This window comes from Myodes glareolus, chromosome 24 (genome assembly GCF_982192425.1).
Source record: "Myodes glareolus chromosome 24, mMyoGla1.1, whole genome shotgun sequence".
Lineage (NCBI taxonomy): Eukaryota > Metazoa > Chordata > Mammalia > Rodentia > Cricetidae > Myodes > Myodes glareolus.
In genome coordinates, this window is record NC_142049.1 from 45,886,108 (window position 1) to 45,902,429 (window position 16,322).

Consider the following 16,322-nt stretch of genomic DNA (forward strand, 5'->3'; position numbering starts at 1 on the left):
CCCAGCCTCTCTGGACCATGGCCTGAATTCCCTGATGTTGTGAGTGTCCTCTGTTGAGTCATTGCCACTCTGCCCCTGCTTCTTTTAACCTTGACAGCTGCAAAGTTGAAACCTGGGGGATAGGCCCATTCATTAAATGGTCTCCGTTTTTATTTTTGTTTTTTTTTTGGAGGGGGGTGTTGTTGTTGTTTTACACCTTTCATTTCCATTACAGGCTATGAATATTCAGATCATATCACCCTGTGACTAGAGCCAAGAATTAGTAGGTTCTGGCCTGTGAGTGCATCCATCTATGCACGGTGGAGCATGGTCACCATTATCACACACTCCTCACACTGCCTCCCAAGGCGGGCTTATGCTTTCTGGGAAATTGATGGTCACACAAATCCTTCTGTTCCCACAGAGGACTCCAGGGAACCTCCCTAGGGGTCAGGTGCAGGAATCTCTCTCTAGCTCCTTCACTGGCTAGCGCTATGAACCCAGAAAAACCACTGTACCTCCAAGCCTGAGTATCTTCCTCTATAAAACAGGAATCATCCCAAGCTTCCCCATCTCTCTGTGGGAGGGGCTTGCTTGCATGCTTCTTTTTTTTTCTTTTTTGGGGGAGTATTTATTTATTTGTTTTTATATCCTCATCAAAGTTTCCCCTCCCTCCCTTCTTCCCAGTCACTCAGCCTACCCTGTCCACTCCTCCTTCACTGTTTCGCTTTAGATACAAGCAGGCCTCCCTTGGATATCAGCCAGCCATGGCATGTCAAGTCACATTGAGACTAGGCACCTCCTCTTCTATTAAGGTTGGATGAGACAATCTGGCAGAAGGAATGGGTCCTTAAAGGAGGCAACAGAGTCAGAGACAGCCCCTGCTCCCACTGTGAGTCCCACACGAAGACCAAGTTACACAATTGTAACATATACGCCAAGGACCTAGGTCAGTCCTAGAAAGACTTCCTGGTTGTTGATTCAGTCTCTGTGAGCCCCTATGAGTCCAGGTTCGTTGGTTCTGTGGTGTCCTTGACCCCTCTGGCTCCTACAATTCTCTCTCCCACACTTCCTCACCATTCCCCAAGTTCCACCTAATGTTTGACTGTGGGTCTCTGCATCTGTTTCCATCAGTTTCTGGGTGAAGCCTCTCGGATGACAGTTGGGCTAGGCACCAATCTATGAGTATAGCAGAATATCATTAGGAATCATTTCATTGACTTTCTCTTCTTTTCATTTGTGTTTGGCTCTATCCTAGGTCTCTGAGGTATCCCATCTCTTGGTCCTGACCCTCAAGGGTGAGCTCCCTCCCAGGGCATGGGAGCTCCCTCTCCAGCTGTGCCAGTCATGAGTTAGTCACTCCCACAGTTTCTGTGCCACCATTACCCCAACACATCTTGTAGGCAGAATGAATTGTAGTGTAACATGATGGAGGCTTACTTGTTTGTGTTTCTGTCCTGCCCGACCCCCCAGCTGTTTAGTCCCAGAGAAAAATCACACTGAGATCTCTATAAGTTATAAAGCTGATTGGCCCATTAGGTCTAGCCTCTTACTGGCTAACTCTCACATCTTGATTAACCCATTTTTCTGATCTATTTTAGCCATGTGGCTCAGTACCTTTTTCAGTGGGGCAGATCACATCCTGCTGCTTCGGTGATCTGGGCAGGAGTGGGAGAAATCAACTTCCCACTCCCCAGAATTCTCCTGCTCTCTTTGCATCATTTCCACTTCCTGACTGGTTTCCCCGCCTACACCTCCTGCCTGGCCAATCAGCGTTTATTTAAAACATGATTGACAGAATACAGACAATTCTCCCGCATCATTGTAGGGCAAAGGGTTTGTGGCGGAGTTAGTATCCCAGTCTCTCCCCTGGGGGTCTTTCCTGGTTATAGGAGATGACTGGTTCAGGCTCCATATCCCCTTAGCGAGAGTCACCCTCATAGATTCATGGGAGTTTCCGTTGCTCTCAGTTTCTAGCTCATCCATCCCAGAGATGCTCCCCCACTCCAAGATTCCACTTGTCTTCCCTGGTACTCTCTCCCCCCACCTGTGGAAGGGCTTTCTTACAGAGCATCTTAGATGTCAGTGCCTGCTAGAATGTGCCCTCTTCCTATCTCTGAATATGGTTTATACCCAGGGCTAGAACATGGGAGCAAAAAGTTCGGAAGGTGGGTAAGGAGGGCAGATCTGTAACTGTGTATGATCTTGGGCAGGTCACTTCACTTGGCAGAATCTCTATTCTCTTTTCTATAAAAGTAAAGTAACAGTGTATTCCTTCTAGGCCAAATGCCTCATGCCATGCTCAGGAAAGGGCCTGAAACTGTGCCATTGCCACCATTCCCTCTGAGAGCATGGAGAGTGGAAGAACAATACTGATTCTGCCTATTTCCCTCCCCCTCTGGGCAATTCCTGATTTCCATTGTCATCAGCCGTGAGAAACAGAGGATCTAGATTTTGAAGATCAGAAGTGGCTCAGGGAAGGAGAGGCCAGGATACCCAAAGCCTGAGCTGGGTCCCAGTGAGGTTATGGACCCTCACCCTAAAGATGGAATCAGGGCAAGATGCCTTAGCCACATTCATGAGCCTCTGGTGTCTCTTCATGTTGCTTGCACAGTTGGCCCCTGCTTCCCAGGCCTTGCATGGTAGCCAAGGCCAGCAGAGAACCTCTGTGTGTCCGCTGTTCCTATCTAACAAAGTAGGGGTTTTGGTGTCTCTCTGCAGTCCCCGAGCCTCAGATCGCTGTAGAAGCAAGAAGACAGAGTTCAGCCTGAGCCACTGGACCAAACCATAGACAACAGCAGGCTTAACAGTACTCCCTCCATTGTCTCCAAGGATGGGCATAGTCCTTGGATATCTCATTTGTCCTGAAGCTATTCCAGGCAGCTAGTCAACATTAAGGGTTTTGAGCCCTTCAGAAGCATGCCCTGGCCCTTTCCATGAAGTAGCATTGTCTACATAATTGCCTTCACCACTATTTTCCCCCTCCATCGTATCTTTGTTGATCACCTAATCTACAGTGTTTCTCGGCATCTGCTATTTTACTAGGTTATGTGATAGCCCCTGAGGAACTAAAGAGTAAGCTAAAACGTAGGAGTCAGTGAGGCTTAGCAAGCAAGGTCACTTGCTACCAAGCCCGATGACCTGAGTTTGATACCTGGAACCCACGTGGTAGAAGGAGAGAACACTCACAGTGCACGTGCAGACGTGCACACACAGGGCTGAGAGTGGCCATATCACCTTTCTTGCTATGAAGACAGCTCTCCTCATGCTCACCACCCATACTTCCTCCTTGTCCAGAAGATTCCATCTTGAGGGGCTCCACCTTCCTCAAGACACAAAACCACCAAGGGCAGCTTCTCAGAGAACGTGGCTTTGGGAATCTACAGCCAAATCTTCAAGGTTCCTAGGACATGTCTGTCTTATTTCTCTGTAAGAGAACGTGAGGAGAAGGAAAATGAGGAGGAAATCGGCACCAGTACGCATCTCAGCCCGTCATCCCGTCCCACGCCTCCCTCCCTTTCCACGCTTGTCTTGTCAGGCTGGTGTTCTTTCCTTCATGACTATGCCTGCTTTCTCTCAACTCCACGTGACCTCCTCTGCTTGGACACCACTCCCACCCCAGGGCCACTCCCACTCATCCGTCAATCTTATGACTCATCTACCTTGTTTGGCGCCTTGATGGTACACCAGGGAACCCTGAACATTTCCTATCAGACACTGACTTGGGCCTGGCTTCTTTCCTACCTGCATCCTGCAAGAGAGGCTTGCATTTGTGCTTGCATGGTTTACACACAGTAGCTGTTTGAAGTAAATACCCTTTAAAGAAATGGATGGGCCAGTCCCTATGCTAGACTCACCCAAAAGATAGAAAGCCAAGTTGCCAAGCCCCTTAGCTGAGCATGCCCAGCCCCTTCCGTCCTCCCTTCCTTGGCTCTCAGGCAGTCCCACGCTCCATAATGCCAGCCACAGAATGGGATGAAAGGGAAGTCGTTCGTCTGAGTACAACTCAGCCAGAGAACACTCAGGCCCCTTCTTCGGGATCCAGTGCACTTCCAAGTTTGTGGTCTGCTCAGACGAGGGCACAGATGGCTGGACAGTGGACAGATGGGCCAGGAGGGCAGGCAGCCTGTTGGGATAGAAATAGCATGAACTAGGCATTGGGAGTCCTGGGTGCAGAGCCTGTCTGTTCCCTGAGTTTGCTGCACACGTCATTCTGGGCTCTTTGGCTGGCAATAACAGAAACACTTAGTAACCCAGGAGGCAAAAATACTTATTAGAAGCCTTGGAACATGACACAGGCGTGATGGGCCCCTTCTGTGGAGGGCCGCAACCACATTCTCCATTACTTTAAGGGGTAGAGGTAGTTGACCTCTGTGACTTCAGGGTGTCACACCTTCCTGTGACAGGGGGCAGGCAGATGAGAGGGTTGGTAGCTCCTAACAAGATTTCAGGATTTGATGAACAACCTGCAAACAATTGTTCCCACCCTGTGTGACCTGAGTTACTTCTCTGTGCCTCAGTTTCTTCATCTGGATATTCTGAAGCTGGCCTCTTTCTCTTTACATAGACAGTTTGCTTTTCCCTGAGGGAAATTCCTGGTCCTGGCCCCAGATGGCACTTTTTCTTACCCGGATACCTTGGGAATGAAGTTTGAGGGAACTAGGTGAGTGACAATGTTTTAATAAATAACTAGATAAATAAACCGTAGATTTTAGGATATACAGGCTTTATGACCAGATGCCACCTGCTGAATCCAATGCCCCTTCCTTACATCTGTGCTGCTAACCTCCACCTCCCCTCTGCTGCAGACCTCCCAAGCCCATGCTGGCACTGGGAGACCATGCAGCCAAGTGCAAGAAGGGCACCCCACCCAAGAGGCAGGGCTCATGACTTAGGGTAGATGTTTTGCTCTAATGCCTCTGCTGATGCTTAAGCATCATTTGCCTTCCCATCCCTCTGCCCAGCCTATTTCCAGCGGGTGCCCCAAGTGTAGCATTTCTACTGCCCAAGTCCTTACTCTGGTGACCAATCATGTACTAGAAACATCCTTTTCGAAGTAGCTCATGCCTTCCTTTTGGAGGACACTTCCTCCTCCCACAGACTTGGGGGGAACTCTGCCCCCTATACAGAAATCAGTTAAAGGAGATGCCAGAGCACAATCACGTTAGCACCTCCAACTCTTCAGTCAGATGAGAAGGGCCCTGGCTTGCTCGGCATTGTATTGCAGGGACTTCCATAAGCCTTGCTCACAGGAGTGCTTGGCAAATGCAAGTTGAGGGCACCCATCATCTCTGAGGCTCTGTGCTTCTCAGAGAAGCAGTGGGAAGCCATTGAGTGAGGTGCTGCCTATTGACACAGGAGATATTAGCCAATGTTTCCCAGGTGATAGGGATGGAGGAGGAGAGGGTTGCCCACAGCAATCCATTCCAAGCTGCTATTTCTGCTCCTGGTGGGCAAAGAGAAAGGCAATACCCAGAGACAGGGCTTCTCTTGTGCTCTGTGAATGGACCATTCTCCCCCCCTTCTCGCTCTCTCTCTCTCTCTCTCTCTCTCTCTCTCTCTCTCTCTCCCTTTCACACACACACACACACATACACACACACACACACACACAGACACCCCTGACACAGCCTAGACACACATCTCTGAGAAGGGGTGGGGGCTGGGGTCTCTCTCTCTCTCTCTCTCTCTCTCTCTCTCTCTCTCTCTCATACACACACACACACACACACACACACACACACACACCTGACACAGCCTAGACACACACACAGCCTAGTCACACCGCTCTGAGAAGGGGTGGGGGCTGGGGTCTCTCTCTCTGTCTCTCTCTCTCTCTCTGTCTCTCTCTCTCTCTGTGTCTCTCTGTCTCTCTCTCTCACACACACACACACACACCTGACACACACACACCTGACACAGCCTAGACACACACACAGCCTAGTCACACCGGTGTCTCTGAGAAGGGGTGAGGGCTGGCGTCCACCACAGGGCAGAACCACATCTTGCTCCATTTCCCTCTGCGGTGCTGAGGTGCGACTCTCAGTGCTCTTCTGATTATGAAATTAGTCATTTTCTAGGAAGCTTATTTATAGCGTCCACTGCACACACGCTGTGCTGAGCTATTCTGCACGTGGCTGGGGTGTGAAAGCAGGTGTGAGTCATCTGTGGGTCTCCTTCCAGATGCCTTGGTTACCTTTCTGCCCCATCATGGGCCACCGTCTTGAGGTATCCTCCATCTAGGGGTGCTCTTATAGTAAAACAAGTTCAGGACTGAGAGTGTTCTCAAACCCAATCCCTAAGGCCCCCACTTTTGCATTCACCATGCTTCAGTGCCCTCCTCTGAAATGAAAGGTCTTCAATATCCGTGGTTCCCCAACAGCTGTTGAGGACGGTTCCAGGTGGCTTAACAAAGACCCACCCATAACGTGGCTCAGATGGCGGCTGCTTACGGTAGCTGATGTTTTCTGAAGCACATTGCAGTGCCATTATCTTTTTCTACAGTTCTTTGTCTATTGAACCTCCTTCTAAGAGCCAGGCACTGAGCCGGGCTTTGAAGATGCAAGCTAAGTAAAAGTCGTTGCCCTATTGCAGCCTATACCCTAACGGCTGGCAATGATGTTGATCCAGCAAGCATCCATTAATATGGACTTCCTAACTGTGTCGAGTGCTGAATAAAAAAAAAAAATCCCAGCAAGTAGAGATGAACGCACAACCCAGGCCGAGCAATGTGAGTGTGGAGGTGTGTGCAGGAAGGAGTCCATCCAAAGCGCCCCGAGTAGCGGTCAAGGGCAGGAAGGACAGAAGGCAATGTTGAAGGAGAAATAATCTAGTTAGCCGCATTTCAGGATGTTTGTCTTTGGTCTTAGTGAAACGGGATGGCATGGGACTATTTTTCCAAGGGAGGTTAAGTGGTGAATTTGAAGAGCTGGTGCTAGCCCAAGGCGGTCCCATCCTGTGTGCAGGTTGGGAACTGTACAGCCATGTAAGTGATAGACTTTGGGACTATGTTGGGGAGTATTGTGAGGGCCGGACTGAATGGATGCCCAAGACCATTAGGTAAAGATCACACTTGCAAGCAGGGACACCTTGAAAGAAGTGTCCCTCTGTCTCTGAGTCATCTGCTCTCTAGACCCGGGATTCTCAGAGATGCTGCCAGTTAGAGTGGGGAGGGGTGGGAATAAAACAAGACAGTGCAAGTTGAGAGTGAAAGATACCAGCGTGGGAAGAGTCAGCCCTATCCCGGCCTGTTAGCCCTTATTATTGAATTCTGTAATGTCTCTAAAAGAGGCTGTAGGATGGATGAGAGGCCACACTGCAGGGCTGGTGGGCAGAGAGGCTGCTGACCTTTGAGACTGCTTGGAATCTGTGCTAGTGAGTCTGCGTTGAAGGTTATTCAGCTGCCAGTTCTACTGGTTAAACTAAGATGTGGGGACCTCGTGAGAAACCCCTGGCTGTCTCACAGTCTTAACGGATGTGCTCTCCATCAAGAGGGCCAGCACAGGAAGGACTAAGGAGCTCTGAGGCTACCGTCCTCTGCAATCCTTCTCTCGGGGCATGGCCACAGCCATGACTCAACCGCAGAAGCACAGATCCCAGACTCCCAGAATGCATAGTAAACATGAAGGATGATTCTCTGATAGGCACAGTCTGACTTGTGTGTCCAGCCCCCATCCAGCCCACAACTGCAAAGGGTCAGGCATGAAATGGAGCCAGAAACATTGGGGGCACACACCTGCATTGCCAGAGCAGGGGACTCTGTAAGTATCATGGTGTTCTGCCCTCCAGATCTGCTGAGTCTGAAGACACTTTCTGTAATCTAATTGATTTCCAGCAAGCTTTTTTCCAGATCACTGTGTGAAGAAAGAAAATTAGACCCTAGGGCGGTCCATTGGGTACCCTGGTGGGCTAGAAATAGGGTTTTCTGGGGGCTGGATAGATGGCTGGGTGGTTCAGAGCACTTGTTCTTGCAGAGAACCAGGCTTCAATTCTCAGCACCCACATAGTGACTCACGGAACTTCCTCTCTTTATGCGCACCATGGCACAGACATGCACATATATACACCACTATCATCATCACTGCCATCATCACCACTAACAAGGGATTTAGGCACAGGATAGCAGAGTAAAAGCATTTAGTTTAGAGTTCTCCGGTGTAACTTCAAACCCAGCTTCACTCTGATGAGACCTTGGACAAGTCCCATAAACCTCCGAAGCCTTGTTTGATGAGATTATGGTGAGGACTCTGTTTTCAGAGTCTCTAAAGGGTGAGCCAGTCTGGTGGTGGCAGCGGTGGTGGCGATGGTGGCGGCGGCGGTGGTGGTAATGACATATATGGCAGACACCTACAAAACCCTGCCTCTCCTCTGCATCTTGATGCCGTAAGAGGCTTCTTGTCCCCTTTGGTCCCCTGATGAGGTGGAGGTAATCAAAAGAATACTGAGGGAGACAGCTTTTCCTCTTCGTTAGAGGTTGGGACTCTTGATCCTAGACCACCAGTATCCTCTGACAACCATTTCTCTCCCACTGCAGGAGTGAGAGAGAGAGCCAGGCTGCTGATGACTCCACGGGAGGAGCCCTGGACATGTGCTGTGGTGAGAGGCTGTCGGGTAAGTCTCAGCACTCCTATGACCGAGGAACTCAGACTGGAGAAAGCGGGTACCAGCTGACACAGAATTAGAAGTCTGGTTGCCTGTGAAGTTGCTGTTCTGAGGTCTCTGTAGAGATGGGGGTTTGTTTCTCCAACCCTCAGTGTCTTTCTGTCCTAAGGTCTTTTAGGGCAGTTCTGTCTCCTCTGAGAGTAAGAACAGACATCTGAAGGTGTGCGCAGAAGTAGAGAGGAGGAAGAAAGTTGGCACGGGAGCTTAGCATGGAGAGAGAGCAGCTGACCAGTAATGTGTCAGTGCAGGCCGCAGGAGCAATGGAAGAAATCTAAACCAGGTGATAGGGTCTGAGCTGAGGGTGGCCAAGCAGCGTGCAGAGCTGCCTGTCAGTCCTGCAGAAAAGCCTGGCTGAGAGTCCAGGTGCCCACAGATGTGGGAGTCTGCCTGCCTGAACCCCTGCCATGGCTGTCACCATGGAGACGGCCAGGGCAGTGTGCCCACAGAGTGGCAGCATGGCCCACCAGTTGGAGACCATATTCCTGGTCAAAATAAACTGCATTAAAAGGAATAGAGTGGAAAAGATAGTGAAAGGGGTTTATTTTCTTTTTATATGTTTTAATTATTTTCCTTATAACAAGTGTCGGTTGTAGCAGTATTACAAAATAAAGGCAAGTGAAACATTTGGAAATTTGCCATACCTTTGTATGCCTACATTTTCATATCCTCCACCCAAATGTTTGTTTGAAAAATAGCCTTTTGAATTCTAACTTTGAAGCCTCAAACTTGTGGTGTCTGAGAAACCTCGCGATCACGCTAGGTAAGAAGCTTAAAAATGCAGTCTCCATGTGACATTTATGGTTGACATTGAAAACAAATAGATGCGACTCTGAAGCAGTGGCTTCAAAATAATCTATTACAGGATCCACTGCCCCACCCTTCCCATCTCCCTGGCTTCTCCAGCAGGCTGAGCCCTTGGCCCAGTTCTCTCTCCTCCAGCAGGGGCACCATTGCACACCATGAGCCCCTGTTTTTGCTGCTGGTGGAATGGATGCTATGCCTAGGAGGCATCCTGGCAAGGACCAGAGGAGCTAGTTAGAAAGAAAGAATTCTCCAAAGGTTGTGAAAACTGAGTGTCTGAAGGGCCACCGTATGCTGGGGGACAGCAGGTCTGTTCTGCATATTTTAGGAGTATGACGTAAGCCCAACACATAGACATAAAGAAGATCCGGGCCCACAAGATGAATAACTTACTTTCTGACTCTCAGAATGGTCCAGTCATAGAACCGATGATTCCAGAGGAGGGAAATGAGTGTTCCATCGCTGGAGGCATTCAACTATTGGAAGACAAGCAATGGAGAGGAAATTTCCACAGTGGGTGGGAGGTCTCCGTGACGTCGAAGTTCCTTTCAACTATTAAACACTTCTGTGATTCAGATATGAGTCATAGGATTCGGAGATGACTCTCCAACCAGAGATGGCCCCACTGGCTAAGAAAATATCCACAGAAAGTAGGGTATAATGTATAGGAACCCAGGGAGGAGCATGGTGGGGAGAAGAGAGCATAGGATGTGGCATTTGAGTCTGGCTATGCTATTTCCAGCCTCTGTGTTTATGGGCGAGTTATTTAACCTTGCTGGACCTGGACAGTCCATTCTCTGAAAATGGAAATAACAGCAACATGAATATGAATATGAATCTTCACAAGAAGAAATGTAACTCATTTGTTCCCCAAGCCCCTTTATTGAGTCCCTACCATGTCTCGGATACTGTATTGGGTGCTGGGGATGTGGAGGGAGATGAAACACAGTCCCTGCCTTAATGAAGGTTCACAGACAAGCTCTGTGCTGAGCCAATTCTGGAAAATGGGACAGAGCCACAGCAGAGAGGTTACAGTAAGAAGCACGATGTGTTTAATTCTATCTCCTCCCCTAGAGCCGGCAAACAATGTCGAATGGAAGAGGAGATTAGTCATCTCCATTGAAGCTGGCACATTGCCTGCCTTATGCAATACTCAGGAAGTTGGTATCATTTACTGCCCCCATCTTACAGATGACAGGACCAAGGCCCAGGGAAGTTGGGCTTCCTTCTCAAATTCCCTTAGCTAGATGATGTTTGGCAAGGGCAGGCCCAGTCAGCCATTCCTGAGCCTGTGTCCTCACCACTACCCTGTTCTTACCCCGATCGTCTCCGGAGAGTCAGTGTTGTTTACAGAGGGAAAAAGAGTGAAGGTGTGTTTGTCCCCCAGAGAGGAGTCAGGCACTGTCACTGTGCCTGTCTCCTTCTATGCCCTACTTCTTCTAGAAAGCCCTGTCTGCCAAGGGCCAGGAAAGTATATGCCTGCTAGACACTCATGCTGCCAGGCAGATATGGTATTGTAATAATTATTCATCTTTTTATGACCGTGAGCTCTTTAAGGCAAACCCCTGTCTGTCTCACTTCTGTGTCCTCCTTGCCCACCATTTATTGAGCCATGTCTTCATTTATTCCCCAATAACTAAGCACCTGCATGTGGCTGGCACTGAAGTAGATTCAGGAGCTCCAGTAGACACTAAGCTGAGAGAGTGCCTACCCCACAGGACTGTATTAGGTATGAAGAGTGGGTCTCAAGCCTTGAGAGATGGCTCACCTTGTGACAGCACAGAGGGTCTAGGCTCAGCACCCATATGTTATCTATAACTCCGGTTGCTCCATGAATATTGCATGCATGTAGTACATAAACTTATATGCAAACAAGCATCCATGCACATTAAATAAATTAATTTAAAGGAAAAAAAGTAGGGCCTCGGGTCCTAAACCTGACTCAGTCACTAATCAGTGAGATGCTCATTTTCCCTCCCGGGACCTGCTATCTATAAAGTGTCATGATTAATCTTCAGTGCCATACAGAATTTTTGGATGGCTCAGAGAACTAATGGAGAGCTGAGAGACTAGCCTGACACACAGTGATGCTAAGTAAGTGTTCACTGGAAAGGGAAGACAGGCAACAAACAAGGAGAGGGGGCGTCATGTGGCAAACAGTGGGAAAGAATATAGAAAAAGATGAAAATTAAGCCAGGCAGCATGGGGAAGGACTGGAAGGTAGTTTAGCATTGTGACTGTGTGGACCTGAGCCCAGTGTGGAGCAGATTGCCACAAAGGCTGGTCATCCAGATCTGCTGACCTCAATGGAAACCTGGACATAAAACAAATGGATGTATAGAGGCCAAGAGCACGGGGGTGCTGGGCCTCCAGGAGAGCCCATAGACACTGTGAGCAGTTGCGTAATGATAATAATGGTATAAGAATACAGCCCTCAGTAGTTTCTCTCCCTCCCTACTGCCTTCCCTGCTGGGCAAGACACAGGCAGAGCGAGGGCCAGCCATGCCAGGATGACTCATTCATTCCCACACAAACTTCAGAGTAGAGTGACATGCCTAACACTCAGAGCCTCGGTCACCCAGACCCGAGCTAGCGTCAGCCAGGTCACATAGACCTCTCAGATAATACTTACTGAAGTGAAGATGCCTTTAGACATCGCCAGCAACCCAGGAAGCCCACGCTGCCTTCAGAGCGGGTAGGTTGCTCACACCCTCCAGGGTACTCCCACGTCTGCTCACACACTTGTGTTTGTTCTCCTTTGACACAGTCGCATGCTCACGTACACACATGCACGTGCCCACACAGTCACCCAAGCACGTAGCCTGCCTCAGACTCACAGGGCCCTGTGGGGGTGGACACGCACCTTCAGAGGACACACACCTGCATATCTTCTTCCTCTTGCATGCTCAGCTCGCGCAGCTCCACCACCCTTCACGCACCATGCAAGCTCCCTGGCAACTAAAAGACACACTAGCTCTCTTACTCTCTTTAGATCTCTCCTGGGACTGCACCCTGATCTCATGCCCATGCACAAAGATCAGAAAGCACACTCCTTCCTTCTGCATTTCCTGTCCTTTCCTTGGCACTTAGCGCTTAGCGCCTCTTAGTTTTGGAAACCAGTGGTAAGCACTTGGCGTAGACCTGGCTGCCTTCACCACTCCATGCATGCACAGACTTCTTTCCTTTTCCCTCGTGCACACATTCCTTTGCACACAGTCACTTTGTTCTCTTCCACTCCCCTTGCATGCTCACTTTACTTGCTTTGCAGTCATCCAAACACATTAGTACATTCAAACCCACACCCCCTGCTCTTGAGCGTGTAGGTGTTCACATTTGCATGAAAGCAAACAATGCTGCGGATGCTGGGGCCTCTGTTCCTTCCCCCAGCTAGCATTGGTATGGGACTAGTCTCAAATCCAATAGCTTCCTTGGAGTACATGAGAGGTAGAGGATATCATGGCCAGTGATGATCAGGTTGTGCAATAGAGTGACATTAAGTCTTGCTTTCAGTGTCTCTAATGAGCAGACTTATCGACAGGTTGCCTTCTAAGATTTGTAGGAACTGAGGCCAGATCACCAGTGTGCTGTGGGGTAATGCTCTTGTACACTATAAATATTTGTCATTCTTACTGGTTTAATAGATGCTGATTGGCCAGTAGCCAGGCAGGAAGTACAGGCAGGGCAACCAGACTAGGAGAATTGTGGGAAGAGGAGAGGCAGAGAGTCAGTTGCAAGTCAGACACAGAGGAAGCAAGATGAGAATGTCTTACTGAGAAAAGGTACCAAACCACATGACTAAACATAGATGGGAATTATGGATGAATTTAAGTTGTAGGAGCTAACTAGCAATAAACCTGAGAAACAGGCCAAAAAGTTTCTAATTAATATAAGCCTCTGTTTATTTAGGATTGAATGGTTGTGGGACTGAGTGGAACAGAAAGTTCTGACTACATAAGTGAGGCCACTAATGATATACCACCTCCAAGGACCCTTGTGTGTGTGCATGTGGGCACATCACTCTGTATAAGCAATCATGGTCCACAGTTCACCCCAATCAGTATGTAGCCTGAGAAAGAAGCTCCTGAAGGAAAAACCTTGCAAGCATCAGGCTATGATGAAAGCAAATTCTGAAGTCCTCATTATTAGAGTACCACTTGAGAAGAGGACATGAACACTAGGTAGATGCATGGGTACCTCTCCTGGTCATTGTGAATTATTGCCCTATAAGAATGGCAAGCCCCATGTCTAAGAATACCATTGCTCTTGAGACCTGGGTACTCCAGAGGTCCTTTATATATGACTAGAGTCATGATAGTCCTGGATACCCTGAGGGTTAAGTATGTGATATTCACCTGGGTTCATACAAGGTTTCAAGTATACACTGAAGGCCTAAAACTAGTCCTTTTGGTAAGAACAGAGATGACTTCTTGGGCTGGTGGCTATGAACCCTACTTCCATCTTTTATCTTGGTAGCTTGAAGGTGGGTCCCAGTCCAGCACTAAATACAGCATTCTGTTTGTCTGCTCACCAGTGTTCAGTGGATTCTCCTGAGCCAGGGATGAGGACTCAGACTCAACAAGAAGCAATTGCTTATCCTGGGTGCTACTTTATGGAGAAAAGGAGGTGGAGGCCTGTACTAACAAAGGCTTGATTATCCTCACCTCCAGTGACCCCATCTGACCAGCAGAAGGGTCATAGCTTTCGCAGCATTCCCATCACGTCACTTAAGAGACTTTGTGCTAGAAGCCAATGGACTGTTGAAAATGCCCTTTGATCAACTCAAATTTATGGGGCATCCACTCAATCCCAACATGTCCCAGATTAGTGGTATAGTGCTGAGCAAATCAGATGTATACTCCTCTTTTCTCAGAGAACACAGGAAACCAGGGAAGGCGTCTGTGCAGGCCTAGAGACAAGAACCAAGAAAGGCTCCCTGAAACCATGCTAGAGTATGAGTAGGTCCCTACTCAAGTCTCCAGGGGCCTCTGTCAAATACTGTAAGAAGATAGGTAACCTCAGAAGGAGATTTAGCTTCCATCTGCTAAACCCTGCCCTTACTGAGCATCCAGGTCCGGTGCCTAGTACTGGTTCTAACTGTCCTGGGAGTGATGTAGGTGTTGCTTTCATTGGCTAATTAATAAAGAAACTGCTTGCCCTGATAGGTCAGAACTTAGGTAGGCGGGGAAGACAGAACTGAATGTTGGTGGGAAGAAGGGAAGTGAGGCAGACGCCATGACGCTTCTCTCCGAGACAGCCGCCGGTTAGAATCCTCCTGGTAAGCCACCACCTCGTGGTGCTACACAGATTATTAGAAATGGGTTAGATCAATATGTAAGAGTTAGTCAATAAGAGGCTACAGATCATGGGCCAAGCAGTGTTTAAATGAATACCGTTTCCGTGTAATTATTTCGGGTAAAGGGAGCCGGGTGGCTGGCGGGAATGCAGCCCGCTGCTCCTTTAACACGGGAGCAGGTACATGAACCCTAGCGGGCAAGCAGACTGTATGTGGCACATGGCTAAGGTGTTGCTGATGCCTGTCCACATTCTGCATGCACACATTCTGCATGTCTTTCTCCTTCTGTGGTATGGGGATAGAACTCACGGCCTATGTACACACTAGGTCAGCACTGCGCTATCCATATAGCCACCATTCTACAGGTTCTTATTTCTTTACCAGACTGGTGCTCCTATTTTCTTTTCTTTTTTTTTGTACATTTTTATTGATACTTATTGAGCTCTACATTTTTTTTCTCTGCTCCCCTCCCGGCCTCTCCTCTCCCCACTTCAACTCTCCCCCAAGGTCCCCATACTCCCAATTTACTCAGGAGATCTTGTCTTTTTCTACTTTCTACTTCCCATGTAGATTAGATCTATGTAAGTCTCTCTTAGTGTCCTCATTGTGGTCTAAGTTCTCTGGGATTGTGGTTTGTAGGCTGGCTTTCTTTGCTTTATGTTTAAAAACCACCTGTGAGTGAGTACATGTGATAATTGTCTTTCTGTGTCTGGGTTACCTCACTCAAAATAATGATTTCTAGCTCCATCCATTTTTCTGCAAAATTCAAGCTGTCGTTATTTTTTTCTGCTGTGTAGTACTCCATTGTGTAAATGTACCACATTTTCCTTACCCATTCTTCAGTCTAGGGGCATTTAGGTTGTTTCCAGGGTCTGGCTACGACAAACAAAGCTGCTATGAACATAGTTAAGCACATGTCATTGTGGCACAACTGAATATCCTTTGGATATATACCCAAAAGTGGTATTGCTGGGTCTTGAGGAAGGTTGTATCCTAATTTTCTGAGAAATGCTCCTATTTTCATTTAGGACTATTAATGCGTTTAAAGATGTTTACACTGACTGATAATTTGAGTCTTTAGACCATTATAGAGAAACAAAACACTGTTAGGAGGTGCTAAGATACTAATAAAGTAACATTTTGTGGAGAGGCCCTGGCCAGGTATCCGCTAGTCAACAGTGGTAGAGTTTAACTAGTCTCTGACACCAAGACAGAAATGAGAGCAGGAACCCGTATAGCTGGGCCTAGAAGTGCTTAAGGGAGGTAGACAGACCTGGGTTTATGTTTTAGTTCTGCCACTAACTGGCACTATGGCCTTAGGTAAATCGTCTGTTTTGACCTCAAAATTCTATTCTCTAAACTGTAGATGGTGGTGTAAGATCTTCACAGAGGCCATGATACGGAGTTAATAGATTGAAAGTTTTATTGCACAGCGTTCAGTCAATGGTAGCTGACAATGATGGTGGTCATTCCAGAGTACAGAGCATTAACAGAAAAATTCTTGCATTTTTTTGAGCCTGCTCCAAGGCTCAGGTGTCAAGTTCTGGCCAGTCCTTCAGCAATATAGCTACAGTTCTACCATAGCTCT

General features: G+C 48.2%; 1 protein-coding gene across 3 annotated transcripts in view; it reads left to right on the top strand.

The window, feature by feature from the left end:
• The window catches only part of Ptpn5 (protein tyrosine phosphatase non-receptor type 5), a 59,333-nt gene that overhangs the window by 13,564 nt on the left and 29,447 nt on the right, over positions 1 to 16,322 (top strand). For 2 of the 3 annotated variants that reach the window (XM_048427036.3, XM_048427035.3), the window contains exon 2: positions 8,513 to 8,589. In XM_048427036.3, the coding sequence (XP_048282993.3) occupies positions 8,565 to 8,589 (25 nt within the window). In that variant the 5' untranslated portion in view covers positions 8,513 to 8,564. Of the gene's footprint in view, positions 1 to 4,546; positions 4,643 to 8,512; positions 8,590 to 16,322 lie in introns of all 3 variants that reach the window. The other variant, XM_048427034.3, reaches the window with a different exon arrangement.